Here is a 16,093-nt window from a genome sequence, read left to right on the forward strand (position 1 = left end):
GTCTGTAATGTCAGAGCCAGGAGGAGGTGGCTAGACAGTTCACTGGCTACCTAGCATAGCCTACACAGTGACCTGAGGTGCATAGGAGACCCTGTCTCTAAAGGGCAGACAGATAAACAACCCTGAAGATTAATCTCTGACATGCCTGTGCTCGTGCATACACACACACACACACACACACACACACACACACACACACACACACACAGTAAGTTCTCGTCACCATCCCTTCACTTGTAGAGTAAGTAGTACTCCATATTAACATGGAAATAAGCCTCTGTAGGACACAGATACTGAACTAGACAGATGATGCCATAATGCAGTGCTAGCCTATTTTTCCTACACATAGAACACAGCATGAGGGAGAGGTGCTGGCGGAGAACTTTGTTTTGGGGCTTTAGGGAAGAGAGAGGCTACCTGTTATGGGTAGTACCTTCTCCCTCCGATGTGTAATTGTTAAAAATCAAACAATGTACATGGTTATACTGAACTGTGTTCAGATCCCATAGACACTCATACCGCTGGAAAGGAACTTAATTTTCTTTCCAGCATAATGGGGCAGTTTTGCATAATGGGTAGGGCCTTGGATTCATACTGCTCTGTCTAAATCCTGGCACTGTCATCAGCCTTGCCTTAGGACAACTAAGTGCACAGATATTTCCGGGTGTAAAACAGACTAGAAAGAAGCATGGTGAACACACAGCGCTGAAGTTGAATCCACGTCACTTAAGCCAGCTCACTTTTTCCCTTTAAGCTAAAAAGATGATATGGTGGGGGGGGGGGGCTTTATTGCAGGACAGAAAGAAAATAGGTCATGTTTCTCCCTGCAAAACCATCCCCTAATGCCTGTATGATCTACTGTAATGTTTGCCACAAAGGTAGCGGAAGTTCTAAGGACCCTGGATTTTGGCCACTGAAGACCTCCTCCCTGCCACTGAGGCTAGATGGGAGCACAGGAGTTCACAGGCGAGGAGCCTTTGTTCTTGACGTAAGCTGGTGGCTCACAAGGAGCTTTTTCTGTGTGCATTTAGCTTAAAGAAATACACTGAAGGAGCTGGAGAGGTAGTTCGGTGGCTTACAGCACTTGCTGTTCTTGTAGAGCACCCAACCAACTTCATTTTTCAGCACCCACTTCAAGTATTGGCTTCCAAACAGCCAACAGTACATCTAGTTCTAGGGGAGCCATCTCCTTCTCCTGGACTCTCCAAGCATCTGCACACATGCGGTACACATATACACATAAGCAAACACACATGTAGAAAAATAAGTACCTGTCTGTCTGTCTGTCTATCATCTGTCTGTCTGTCTGTCTATCTATCTATCTATCTATCTATCTATCTATCTATCTATCTATCTGGAACATTATGAAAACCAGGCCGGCCTCAAACTCATAGAGACCCATCTGCCTCCCAAGTGCTAGGATCAAAGGCATGTGCCACTATGCCAGAGTTCACTTTTAATTTTTTTTAATTACATAATATAGTACTAAACTAGAGCAGTTAGCCTTTTTAGACAATACCCAGGGTTTAACTCGGCAAGGGCAGGAGAAGCATGAGCAGCTAAGCAACTCAGACTTCCCTTCAGCCAGGTTTCTCTGAGGTGCTCTTGCTGGTATCAATACTCTACGCCTATCAGTCCCAGGACCCAGCAAGCAATTTTATTTCATGTTTTGCTACCCTGCTCCAAATTTCTGGCTTTAAAGTTTCCTGTGGGAACAAGCGGCATGTTTTGTAAACAAAGCTCTAAATCTGTTGCTAGGGACATCTCAGACTAAAAATAGAACCATTACTGGGCTGTAGATGAAACTACCGTTGCCATTTGAAATGACAAAATAAATGGGGTAAAGGAACTGCCTCACCCCCCCTCCCCCTTTCAGTTTAGAGCACCAAAATACCTTGTGTTACAGAGTGCCAGCTCATAGGCCTTTGTCCAAAAGCATTTTTTCTATCAGACTTTTTAGAGGAAGAAGTGACCTTAAGGAGCTTAAGAGAGGACTAGATCTTGCCCAGTTCTTTGCTGAATATAAGAGAATATCCATATAAAAGAGAAAGTGTAAGGTCCTGCAGGGGTGGGGCACAGAGTGGCATAGGCTATCCCAGCATAAAGCCTGATAAATCACTGCAAGCCGTCAGAAGACTTTGGAGGCTCCTATACACTGACACGTATACAGACTCTAGACCTGTGTGGCTAGCCATGGCTAGGCTGGAGACCAGCCTGCTGTCTTGAACAGCCTTCCCTGTCATAGCAGCCAGATACCCTGTGCCGGCATGATAGACTTGGGCTTGAGTTTGCGGCTCCTCCTCCACCTCCTTCCCTGGGTCTCCATCTCCCTAGTGTCTTCCATTGGGAGCTGCCATGCAGCTGCTGGCTACACGACAGCCCTAAGGCAGTCTTAGCTCTGCTTACAGAAGGTCTTGTACAACGTGAGGGCAGTGGTAAGATGCTGGAGAAAACAAGAGCTAGAACTGTTAAAAGACTGTCTCTGGAATAATCTGAGTGAGATGCATTTGCAGGTAAAAATGGTTCTTTGTTGAGGGGGCCCAAGTGGTGGCAAAGCCTCTGGTTTTAGTCACAGCGCATCTGTATGAACTGCTCTATGGATGTACAGAGACAGTGAAAGCATGGCACCTCCCTTATTGCAGGCCTCTCTTAGGGACACTGAGTGCCTCTTTCCTTAGATGGTTTTGGACTCCCTTGTCCTCCCCTTCCCCTCGCTGTGTCCTGCATGGCTGAAGTGCCCTGAGGCCTTCACAGAGTTCATTCTCCAGGTTCATTTTCGGATGTAGGAATGTGTGCTTGCTCAGTGACTCTGGTGGGAGTCTCTTAATGAGCTGGGAACATGGTTCTTGAAGAGAGTTCTGAGCCCTGGTTCTCCTGGCCAAGTAAAACAATCTGGCTCCAAGGGATGAGTAATTTTAGCGAAACTCTTTAGAGCGTTTAAGGCTCTGTACGCAGCATGACTTTCCAGTTTATGTGATGCAGCTTTCCCAGAGAACAGCCAAACACTTAGAGAAACATAGAGGGGTCGTTACAGCTCCCCACGTGAAAAGAGTCAGAGCATAATTGTAAGGAGCAATTCAACAGGAAGCCATAAAGGGTTCCTGAACGCCCTGGGCCAGTATTCCTAGGTTGTATGTAATTTACAAATTGTTAGAACGACTGCTAAAAACGGGCAAGTTCAAAATGCAATGAGATGTTCATATGATTGAAATTGGTTGATAGATAAGTGTTCATAAACAGAAAAGTTCTAAAAACAGAAAACAAAACAACAACAACAAAAACACATGTTCACCAGCACCTGGAGACAAGGCAGAGCCCTCTCAGGTAGTTCGCAGTTAAGAGCAACTGTTGCTTCTTCAGAGGACCTAGGTTCTGTTTCTAGCGCTCACGTGGCAGGTCAGAACCCTCTGCAACTCCAGTTCCAGGGACCCTTTTGACCTCCGGTGGCACCAGGCCTGTGCATGGCACACGCTCACACATGCAGGCAAAAATAAATAAATAAATAAATAAATAAATAAATAAATAAGCAAGCAAGCAAGCAAGCGAGCAAGAGGGGCACTAAGGTAGGGAGATTGTGAGTTTGAGCCCAACCTGTATGCCTAGTGACTCAGAGGCCAGCCTGCGATGCATAGTGATTTTGAGGCTAACCTGGTGGGTGGGTGGGTGGGTGGGTGTGTGTGTGTGTGTGTGTGTGTGTGTGTGTGTGTGTGTGTCAAGACCCTGACTCAAATAAACAAACAAAAAATCAAAATAAGCTTATCTCTGATCATACTTAGGTGCTCCTGTCAAGCAATTAGAAACCATGCTTCATACACACACACAGCTCGAAACATGTTTTTAATTTATATATAGTAAGTCAGTGTTTGGCAAACTGAGGGCCAAGACCAAATCCAGCAAAACTGAGTTACTGTAAAGTTTACTGGGACACAATTAATTGGATTCATTCTACTTTGCCTAAGACTTCTACACAGTAGCAGATTTGAGGAACACCAACAGTGGCCATGACCGCCGTGCTGGGAGTTTTTCTATCAACTTGACCAAAGCTACGGTCATCTGGCAAGATGGAGCATCGATTGACCAAATGCCTCAATCAGAATGACCTTTGGGGAACCTGTAGGACATTTCCTTAATTATTGCTTGATATGGAAAGGTGTGGGGCGAGCCATTCTGGGCAGATGCTCTTGACTTGTGTAAGAAAACAAACTGGGCAAGCCATGGGAGCAAGCCAGTATGCAGTGTCCCTCCGTGGCCTCTCCCTACTTCCTGCCTCTGGGTTCCTGCCCTGAATTCCCTTCATGGTGAACTACAACTGTAAACTGATATAAACCCTTTCCTCTCCAAGTTGCTTTTGATCATAGTATTTTTATCATGGCGATAGAAACCCTAACTAGCACAGCTGCTTTGCAGCCCAGCACCTACTCTCTGAACGCTCCTTTACTTAAAGTTTGCAGGTAAACAAAAAATAAGTTATAATAAATGTATATGAAATGTATTAGAGTGGCTTACAGGATGTGGTCCAACTAGTCCAGCAATGGCTGTCTACCAACACAGAGCCCAAGAGTCCAGAGTTCAGTCCACAAGCCTAGATATCCCAGCTAGTGTTTAATATATGCTACAATTCCAAAGTAGGCTCTCCTGCCAGTGAAAACATGAACTTGCCAGTGAAAGCAACCAGGCAAAGAGCAAAAGCTTTATCTAGGCTGCCACGAGAAGGTATGGCCCAGATTAAAGGTGGATCCTCCCACCTCAAGTGATCTGGATTAAAAATGGCTCTTCCAACTTCAAATGATTTAATAAGAAAAATCCCTCATAGCTGTACCCAGCAGCTTGGGTCTTAGTTAATTCCAGAGGTGGTCAGGTTGACAAGCAAGAACAGCCATCACAGTTGGAAAGGGTGGTTTAATGAGCATTCTTTCAACAAACTCTTAAAGGGCACTGTCAGCATCCCTCTTAAGGCCTGGAGGCTAGGAGATTGGATTTTCCATACTTAAGTAGAGATAAAGGCAAACACTGAGAGAAGGCCGGGCAATCTTCTGTTTGCAATTGATACTGTTGCCATGGGTCGAAAAAGGACATTGTCCTTGCCTCCTCTTTTGGAAAAATTCAGCCAATCCCATCTGGCTGTGTGGTTTTTAAATAGTCCCCAAGGAGCTGGAGAAATGCAGCCCCGTCTTGGTGCCTCTGCTTCATAGGCTGAATGACCCACTGGGACTGAGTGGGACAGACCTGGCGTCACCTCACATCCCAGCAGCCCTGAAGAACTGGCTAGCTTGGACAGCTATACTTTTCTTTCACTGTTCTCCTAATAGAAATCACAGAGCTACCATCCTTACTTCAGAACAGCAGTTTCCTCTTTGGAACCGAAAAATGTCAGACTAAGGAAACGGCTAATGTGTTCAAGCCATGGCGACAAGATGACCTCATTTTGTATTAAAGGTTTCAAAAGATGAAATAATTTTTGGAACAAGAAGTAACTCAGATTCAGAGTATTTGATTAACAAGTTATTTTTAATATTTCCCATGGGCATACGGACTTTTAAGTATATTACCTATTTTTCAACTAGATTAGCCAAACATAGACTATATTCTGCAGCGAGCAAAGTCTAAAGAATGGAGAAATACAGAGTTCATAACCCTCCCCCATCTCTGTTTGTTTGTAGGTCATTCTTTTTATCTCAAAGTTTCTGTTAAAGCTAACCATAGTATATGAAAATATTTATATTAGAAATGTAGCGCTGTCCTAAGGACTGTGAACCAGAGAGACGGCTCAGCCGTTAAGAGCATTTGCTGCTCTTACAGATGATGTGAGTTCAGTTCCCAGCACCCACATGATGGCTCGTACCATCCATAATTCCACTACAGGACCTCTGCCCTTTCTCTGACCTCCTTCCACACCAGATATTCTCAGGCAGACGGACAGACAAAAAACCTCGTATACATAAAATGACTTTTAAACTACAAATAAGGGGTTGGGGATTTAGCTCAGTGGTAGAGCGCTTGCCTAGCAAGCGCAAGGCCCTGGGTTCGGTCCCCAGCTCCAAAAAAAAGAAAAGAAGAAAAAAAAACGCAAATAAGATTTTTTTTTTTTTGGTTCTTTTTTTTCGGAGCTGGGGACCGAACCCAGGGCCTTGCGCTTCCTAGGTAAGCGCTCTACCACTGAGCTAAATCCCCAGCCCCAGATTTTTTAAATACTTGGACAGTCGTGCATATTCTCAGACAGTGTATGGTTCAGGTAGAGAGAAGGCCTAATGTGTATTTAATACCATCACAAGCCATGAGGCAGAATAAAATTATGTGCAAATCTACATGTTAAAGGCTAGAAACTATGTGAAAAGATGTGCAGAGACGAGAAAGGAAAGGGCTGTAGAGTCAGCCACGGCAGGAAGGATAAGAAAATGAGACCTCAGTGATGCAACCCAGTATAAGGATTTGTGCGTGAAAGACGAGCTTTAGTTCCTGGATTTTTTTTTTAATGCAAGCAATCATATGGCCTGCAAACGGGTGTTGTGTGTGTCCTTTCCCGTTGCGTGTGCTTTTCTTTTCTTTTCTTGCCAGGGTGTTCTTTGTCAAACCTGAGGAAAGCAGGCATCCTTGTCTTGTTACCAACTGAGAGTACAGTGTTCAGTCTGCAGTTATTACAGATGATGTTCACTGTGCATTGGTAACATTGCCCCCATCGACCTCAGGTCTTAAGTGTGGATATTTGGGAGCTGGAGAGGCTCAGAGGTTGGGAATGCTCGTAGCCAGACAGTGATGGCTCACACCTTCAGTCCCAGCACTGGGGAGACAGAAGCAGGCAGACCCCTTGAGTTTGAAGAGAAGGAGAAGGAGGGGGAGGGGGAAAGAGAGAGATTGAGATTTCACTGTTAGCATATTAAGCCCCTCATTCTCTGGTAAAGCTGTGCTGGTTGGATTTTTTTTTTTTTTGTCAATTTGACAAAAGCTAGAGTTATCTGGGAAGAGGGAAGCTTGATTTCAAAAATGCCTTCATCACACTGCCTCTAGGCCAGCCTGGGGTGCATTCATGGCCCATGTGGGAAGACCCAGCCCACTGTGGACATTGCCACCCCTGGGCAGATGGTCCTGGGAGATGTAAGAGAGCAGGCTGAGCAGACTACGAAAGCAACCCAGTAAGCACAGTTCCCTCATGGCCGCATCTTCAGTTCTTGCTTCCAGGATTCTGCATCAATTTCCTGCGCTGAGTTCCTTCAGTTGTGTATTAGGAGTTGTAAGCAGGGGAAAGAAAAAAAATCTTTCTTCCCTGAGCTGGTTTTGGTCAGCATTTTATTATAGTAGAAACCTAACTAAGATAACTCTCTATTCTGATACTTGTGGGACTATTCTAGTGTTTCTTATTACCAATATTTATATGTTCTGTCTTCTAGCCCTTTGAACTTGTCAATACTGTTATATTTGATTTAAGTTTCTTACAAACACCATATACGTAAGTCATATTTGTAAGTCCATTCTATTAGTCTGTGTCTGAATTGGTATGTTTACACCATTCGTTTGTTTAAGGATTTGTCTTCTTTTCTTCATGTGTGTTTCTGTGCGTATGTGCACATGTGCTCACAGGACAGAAGAGGGCATCAGACCCCCTGAAGCAAGCGTTTCACATGGTGGTGAGCCACTGAATGTGGGAGCTGAGAACCGAACTCAGATCCTCTGAGAGAACAGCGGGGGCTGTTCGGGCCTCACACCATTTATTTGTAATATAATGATTGATATGTTGGAGTTTAAATCTGCTGTCTCATTTTTTTTTTCCTTTTTGCTTTGTTTCTCTTGTTTTCTATGGGTATTTGATGATCTCACTTTGTTTTTCTATTTTATTGTGTATCAATATGTGTTCTTTAGTGGTTGCTGTACTAAGTTATTAGTATAGATAATTATAAGCTACAACTCAGTCGTGTGGGAAGTGCTAGCTCTGTTCTGTATCCTAACTTTAAAAAGTATAAATAAACAGGAAACTGCTGCCTCCCTGCTAGTCCTCCAGTGTCGCCCCAGTGAGGTGGGAAGATGACTCTTTGACATCATGGGGATTTAGAAGTCAAGGCTCCCGAGGAGTCTCTGTTGGTGCTGCAGAAGTAGATGAGGAACCATCACTGGGGGAAACTCCCAGTTCCCTCCATGATCGTCTCTGAAAATGCCCTTGTAATAGGTGGAAAAGAATTGAAGGCCTCTTTACAACCTACCAAGGTTAGAGTCTAGGCCTTTGGTGATAGGGATGGGGACATCATTTTTCTGTAGCATTTAGTTTAACTTGAGTCAAGTGATTATTGTATAAAGCTTTCATTCCTTCCAAGCCTATCCTCCAGGGAGGAGGGGCTAGTTGTACTGATCAAGCACACACCCCAGAGCCTCCTTTCAGAACTAAGGCCCAATTTCTAGATGTTACATTATATCTCACCTCTACCCCCTTCCCCCACAACCACCACCACCACCACCACCACCACCACCACCACCATCAGAAAGAAGGTCTCTCTTTGTAGTCCTGGCTGTCCTGGAGCTCGCTGTGTAGTATAGACCAAGCCAGCCTTGAAGTCATAGAGGTCCTTCTTCCTCTGCCTCCTAAGTGCTGGGGTTAAATGTGTGTACACCCTACCCCTACCCCGCCTCTTGTGGGGCCATTTCCTAATCACACCATAGGTGACATTTCAGACCCAAACTGTAACACATAATTAAATATTTTCTAATGCTATGTGATATTAGCTTTTCATATTCTAAACAAGACTGGCATTTGAATGCTTCAATTTTTGAAGTCAAGAGATTAAATCTCCATGCCAGCTCTACCAAGGTTGCATTGAATGGGAAAGGCACTCTAATTTTTGAACTCTGTATCCCCTTTCAGAGCTGTCAGGTGGAGAGGAAGGAGGAGACACGGAAATGACACAGAAGGACACAGTTCCGGTTCCTGAGAAAACCAAACAGGTAATAGTCAGTGTGAGCATTACAGCTCTTGTCTCTGAAGTCAACCTACATCCACTCCACACCATTTTCTTGACCCTAATGTCAGCTGTTGCTGGGATTGAGGAAGCTTTTACTTTCTTTGCCCATGAAAAGACCATGTTTTCCTATAAACCAGTGAGGCTTGTTTTCCAGGCTGCTTTTTACAATTTAGTAGCGGGGAAAAATGTATTTAAGGGGTTGGAGAAAAGCCTCAGTGGTTAAGAACACTTGTTCTTACAGAGGACCTGGTTCAGTTCCCAGAACTCACACAGTAGTTCACACCATCTATAATGCTAATTCAAGGGGCTACAACTCCCTCTGAACTCCACGGGCAGCAGGCATGCATGTGGTGCATATACAGACATGCAGGCAAGCGCTCATACAGGTAAAATAAACATAAGAAAATGTATACAATGTAAGCAATTGTGTTGACCTAGGATTTTCTATCACATCCCCATTAAAAATTCAGCCTTGTTCTTGTGGACATAGGTCTTCTAGTAGTACAACGTACAGCATAAGGAGATAGAGCCTCCCCATGCACACAAAAGCAGTATTACAGCCTTGTTATGACATAAGCTTGGAGCTGATGCCTTATTGTTTCTGCCATCTTCTGTTAATCTACTTTCAAAGGCAAGAGTCACAGAGGGGCCTGAAGACACTCCAGGATGATCCAAAATGGACTTAACAACAACAGTGGTGGAAAGGGCATAGGTTATTTTTGTTCACAAAGGGGAGGCAGGAAAATTAGCATGAGGAGTCATTGCTCAGAGGAGCAATTTAACAGTGTTTCTGTCTTTTTTATTTTTATTACATTTATTTTTGGTGGTGGTGGTGGTGGTGGTGGTGGTGGTGGTGGTGGTGGTGGTGGTGGTGGTATGTATGTGTGTGCATGCCACTACATTTAAATGTGGAGGATAACTTGCAAATTACTTCTTTCCTTCCTTGGATTCAGCTCAGGTTGTCAGACTGAATTCCTCAATTAAGTAGCGAAGCCCTGGAATAATTCTTCATGCCTTTGTTATGCTTAGTGTTATTTTTCATGTAAAGTACCTTGTATTTACAACTGAGCAATGTTTTAGTCTGCTTCCTGACCAGAGTCTAAGGATCCCAAAAGCTTCTTTATTTTATCCCCTGACCCTGTTAACCCAAGCTAGTAATGCTAGGAGCTATGTGAATCACTGGTGGTTTAATTCACAATAGAAGCAAAGTCTTTTCCCCATAAAAGGCTGTGTTAGGCCCTTGCTGAAACCTCAGAGAGCATATGGTTTCGGGGAAAGACAAATCTGTGAAGGATACCCCTAATTTTACTAAAGAGTTCTTATGTAACTGAATAATACATAAGTTCTCCTTTACTCATGGTTTTGTTCTTCGTGGTTTTAAGTAGATAAATCTAGAATAAGTTATATTTTTTCTTCAAGAATTTCCTGTATGAGTACAATGTAGTTTTGATCATATTCACCCTCAGTTTCCCCAAACCCCTCTTATATCCACCTCCTATGCCCCCCCACTCTGTCTTCATTTTTATTAAAAATAAAAAAATAGCCTATGGATTCCAATTTGTGTTGCCCATATACTCATGGACGCAGAGCAATCCACTACATGGTCAGTCGCCCTGGGAACAGATCTTAAGAAAAATTTGCTCTCCCTCCATCAGAAGCCATCTTTGCTCTCCCTCCATCAGAAGCCATCCGCTGTCAATAGCTTCTCAGTTAGGGGTGGGGGGCTCACGAACCCACCCTCCATGCTGGAGTGTGCTGACCGGCTTAATCTTGTGCAGATCTTGTACAGACAACCACAGTTTGTGTGAATTCATGAGCACAGCAGTCCCATGTGTCTGGAAGACTCTGTTTTACCATAGTCCTCGATGATCTCTCTCTTAGAATAGTCTTCTGTCCCCTCTTCCACATGATGGTCCCCAAGCCTTAGGGATAGCAACAGCATTCTATTTGCAGCTGAGCACTCTATAAACACTCATTCTCTGCACTTTGATTGTAAATTTCTGAATTAGTCACCATCTTCTACACAGAGATGCTTCTCTGACGAGGTCTGAGAGCTCCACTAATGTGTGATCATTGATATATTTAAGGAGCAGTTTAATACTTTGTCCATTTACCAACATAAGAGAACTAGGCTTACTCTTGGGGTCTGTAAATGCCACCGTTACACCTTTAAGTGGTATACCATCCCGAGTAACAAGATGCACTACCATCCTCATATGTGTGAATCTTCTCTTCGTCTGGTGGTGTCCGTGCATCCATGTGGTGTAAACTTGCTGTCCATCACTAGATGGCTTGGTTGTCCCATGCACTATGGTTGTCCCATGCACTATGGTTGTCCCATGCACTATGGTTGTCCCATGCACTATGGTAGCAGCACCATGCTTGAGTTGCAGTGTCCCTTACAGAGAACTTAAAATGTACCACAATGCCTATGCCATCCACCTCATGCCACACAGACATTATCACCCCACATTCAAGATGAGAGTACAGCACAACAAGAGAGAGAAACCACAGTTAACATGACTGTTTCATTTTGCTATTATTTTAATCTAACTGTGCCTGCTTTTAAACGTCACAGCTTTGAGGGATAGCTTTTCTGGATATGGTAACCTAGACTGTCAAGTGTTGTTCTTCAGAGCTCCTGTTTGCCTTCCATGCTGTCCCTGACTTTAGAGTTTCTGCTTAGAGATCTCGGGTTATGAGTGCGAACCGTTTCACCTCATTGTCCCTTTGAGGTGCTCTTGTTCCGTACACTCGCCGTGCTGTGAGACCACAGTGATGAAGTTTCTTTTCTACTGTGAGAGTTCTCAAATGCCTCCTCTATCTGGACAGTCATCTCCTTCCCACGATTTAGGGGTTTTCCCTTACAGTCTGTTTTCTATCCGTTTGTCATGACCTCCCTTTTCTTCTAGATTGATGGCATCCGGGGACTTTTTTATGTATTCTTGTATCAGTGCTTGCATTGTTTGACTTTGCCTTTAACTCCTGACAATCTGTCTTCTGCTTGATCTCACATCTGCTTATGAGACTCTCCTGAGTTATTTCACCTGTTGAGCTTTTCTCTCCCAAATTTCTGACATTTTTTAAAATCTCTTTATTGATTTGCTCTTTTAAATCCCACATTATCTTTCTTACTTCACTAAGATGTTTGTGTGCTCTTTGAATTCATAAATCATCCTTAACATCATCGTTTGAATTCTTCGTCTAGACTTTCATCCTCTTTGCTATTGGCAGGCCTTAAATCCACTCAGAAAGCTCTTAGACCCACGGTAGCCGTGCCATCTAGTCTGGCATGTATCAAGCAGCAGCGGCAATAGTCTTAGGGTTTCGGAATCTCAGGGGCCTCCCTGGCCAACAACCAGTATGAAGGTAGCCTACCCTTGGCACTGGGACTTTCAATGGACAACCTTTTAGCTTTAGCTTCTAAGAATGACCTTTTCCACCCATGCAAGGTGCGTCCTGTACTTAAACTCTTTAGCCATTGTTTTAATAATGTATTCTGTCCTTCCACCAGCTAAGCCTCGATAGGGTTGTCGGGTAAGGAGCAATACCATTGTATCTGGTTATACCTGCTTAGCCATCAAGGAGTGGCACCATTTGAGGAGTAGGAGTAGGAGTGGACTTGTTGGAGAAAAGGAGTCACTGAGGATGGACCTTGAGGTTTCAAAAGTCCAAATCCGCTTTGTCTCTGTCTCTGTCCTCTCTCCCTCTCCCTCTCCCTCTCCCTCTCTCTCTCTTTCTCCATGTACTCCACACACATCCCCACCATCCCCTATGGATCAGGTTGTAGCCTTCAGCTAGTGCTCCAGCACTTGCCTGGATGTTGCCATACTCCCCACCATGATGATAATGGACTAACCTCTGAAACTGTAAGTTAGCCCCCAGTGAAATACCTTGATCATGGTGTCTCTTCACAGCAGTAGAACAGTGACCAAGACTCTGTTAGCTCTCCTGTGACTAGACTTTACATGAGCCCAATGAGCAGCTACTTATTGGCACCTGATGGCAGATGGCTCATGCTTTGCTTCCTGATATCCAGGAGGAATCAGTGGACTGTTAGCTTCCATGTTGAAAACTGCTAGGGATTCTGACTCCTGTTGTACTCTGATATGTATCTCCTTTTACATCTGTTGTTCCAATAGATGTTTTGAGATGTACTCAAAAGCATGCCACTTCTCCTTTCCATTGGATAACCTATGAATTGAATTCTCTCAGTACAGACCAACTGTGAGGACAGATTATCCCAGGCCAACTCTCAGGAATCACTACTACACCTGTTGCTCTGAATTCAGTAGACTGGCTACTTTCACTTTCTCATTCCTCCAGCCATGAAGTCTCTGTGATCTTTGTATTGCTATAGCCACTCATTCCTGTCCTATGCTCCTGCTCGTGCTATCTGTGTAACCTGCATCTGCAGAGATGCGTAAGCTCCTTTCCCATGCTATACGTAGCTCGGCTCTTTGTTCAGTTAACAGGGAGTTCAGTGGTTTGAACGGACACTGACCCCAAGACATCCTGCATGGCATTGGTGATAGAGCTTGTAAATGCTATACCACATTGCTGGAAACATGCATGCCAACATTATAGGATTTGACTCTGTACTATCTCAGGAAAAGCCTTTGCCAGAGGCCTTCAATCTCACCATTCTTGGATAAGCTCTTTTTGTTGTTACTGAGGTGGGCCCAGTGGTGGATCCTACCTGCTGTAGTACTTTCTATATAGCCAGCCTTGTTTTTCTAGCATTGCATATTGAATTTTGCCCTGCTCGTGCCTGTTATTAAAACTCTATTGGAACCATTTACTCTGGTTGTTTTGCTGTAGTACCCATAGGTAGGTTTCTGAGCTCCTGGTAACCTCGCACATGAAAGGACATTGGTAATAGAACATTTAGATCTTATAGACATTAAGATCCTATAAAGACCTTAAGATGCTCAGAAGATTCTTGAGACATTTTATCACAATCCCATATGGCACCTCTGTTATCAAGTTTTCAGAGGATGAAAATTTGGGCAAGAAGGGATATGAAGGATTCCACAAGCCCCAAGAACTGCAGTTCTTTTACATTTACAGGCACAGGCTTCTCTAAGAGTTTTTTCCTAGTAATTTTGTCAGGCATCATACCCATCTTATCAGATGATAGTAAACCCCAGACTTCCTCAGTTGTGCCTGGCCTTTGCACCTGGTGTGGCTTCATCTGCTATTCTTTTAGATACATCTATATCTTTTAAATGCTATTCTAAACCTGTGAAATATTCAAAGGTGAGAATTATGTCATTGTCTTAGTTACTTTTCTGTTGCTTTGATAAATCACTATGAACAAACAACTTATATAGAAGAATGGGTTTATTGTGGATTAAGGTTCCAGAGGGTCAGAATCCATATGTCAGGTGGGGCAGCAGGCACCCATGGCAGTGTGGGTCTCACCACTCTCGTGGATCATCTGATGTGCTCCATGAGGGCAGTGGAACAAAGATGACAAGCAGGGGGTTCAAAAAGCCCTGTGAGCACGTATGGTGAATGACCACACCAGAACCAGCTATCAGGAGGCAGATCAACTTTACTAAGGGTGATTCAAGGCTTATAAAGTTTGTGGGACTGTGCTCCTGGTAGGAACATCCAGGATGAGCAGTGGTCATTGGTTGAGGACTTAGGGTATGGAAATGCCTCCTTAGCATGGGGAAGCATTTCAGGTAATTTAGTTGTTGGCTGAACAGGTTCTTATCAAGAGGAATGAAATTGATCCTGTAATTGAGGCTATGTAACATTGATTAGGTAGAGTCATATGTTCAGGGGTTTTGAATTCCTCCGACGAGGTTGGGGAAAGAGAAATCCTGCTAATGAAGAGAGTCACCCATTGGGCTCCACATGGCAGCTAGAGTAAGATGCTGAGAGCTCACATCTGTAAGCACAAAGGAGAGAGAGCACTAAGAATGTCAGGAGGCTTTCACACCCTCAAGCTCACCTCTAGTTTCACTCTCCACCAAGGCCACACCTCCTAGACCTCAATGGGGGCCAACTGTTCGAACACCAAGTCTATGGTGGGGGTGAGGGGTGCATTTCATTCAAACCACTACAGTCTTCTATATAATGAAACATTTTTGTAGAAGGTGGGCAAGACAACAAAACAAGGTCCAGGGCCACCATCTCACAGAATAGATCTGTGAACACAACCTCAGGAGAATACTCGGAAGGTCTAGTGTTGACCACTGAAAATAGAGATTGGATTGGAATCCAGTAGCTCAGGGAACTAAAAAAAAAATATGTCAGCAAAGTCTACAACAGCCTGTAAAGGCCCTATCACTTCTAGCTATTGTTCAGTCAGAAGAGCAGAGCTGAGCAAAGTGTCATGAAAGGAGAAACTACCTTATTTAGCTCTCTGGTCATTTTCCAGGAGCCATCTGTCCTCACAGGCTTCGGGCTGGGTGAATACTCTGTCTTCTAATTCCTCTGTTGCTGTATTTTTGTCATAGCTCCCTAGCAGTCTATACTGCTTGATCTGTGCCATGTACACACACACACACACACACACACACACACACACACACACACACACACAGAGTACATAACTTTATAGAAAACCAAAAGCGGGGAGAGATGACAAAAGAAAGGTAAATGTATTCAGTCCCCAGGGTGACCAGTCATGTGGGAAGCCCTCTCAGTCTGCACCATTTCCCTCTGCTTTCATTGGCCACCTTGTCTGTCTCTGTACCACCTGACCAGAGGACGTTCTGCACTGTTCGACTTCCTCCTTCTTCCCTGTGGTGGTCATCTGTGGTTTGTAGATAGAGCTCTCTGTGATTACTATGGATAGCCAGGCACCTCAGGACAAAATGGGAAGAGGTGCAAGCTGTCTGTTGTCCGGTCCTAGCACTGTGGTCTTTCAAATGTCTGGTTAAAGGCAGAGGAAGCCTGTGAGGTTACAGTGATCTGCACTACAGTGGATGGTCACCTTCCTCATCCTCATCTGAACTTTCCTCAGCTCCCAGGAACACATAATCACTTCCAACCGCTTGATTCTCCCTCCCTGCCTCCCTCCTTTCCTCTCTCCTCTAGCCTCAGCCTTATTAACTCAGCCCTTTAGGCTACACTGGTCTCTGACCAGTGCTGGCTCTCTTGGTCAGCAGCTCCTCTTGTGCTCTCCCTCTTCC

The 16,093-nt window shown here is 44.2% G+C and overlaps 1 protein-coding gene across 2 annotated transcripts in view; it reads left to right on the plus strand.

Annotated features, from left to right (window-relative positions):
* Cmss1 (cms1 ribosomal small subunit homolog) overlaps positions 1-16,093 on the plus strand; it is a 298,132-nt gene that overhangs the window by 262,875 nt on the left and 19,164 nt on the right. For both annotated transcript variants that reach the window (NM_001013866.1, XM_063270410.1), the window contains one exon: positions 8,849-8,928. In NM_001013866.1, the coding sequence (NP_001013888.1) occupies positions 8,849-8,928 (80 nt within the window). The remainder of the gene's footprint in view (positions 1-8,848; positions 8,929-16,093) is intronic.

Source organism: Rattus norvegicus, chromosome 11, assembly GCF_036323735.1.
Source record: "Rattus norvegicus strain BN/NHsdMcwi chromosome 11, GRCr8, whole genome shotgun sequence".
NCBI lineage: Eukaryota > Metazoa > Chordata > Mammalia > Rodentia > Muridae > Rattus > Rattus norvegicus.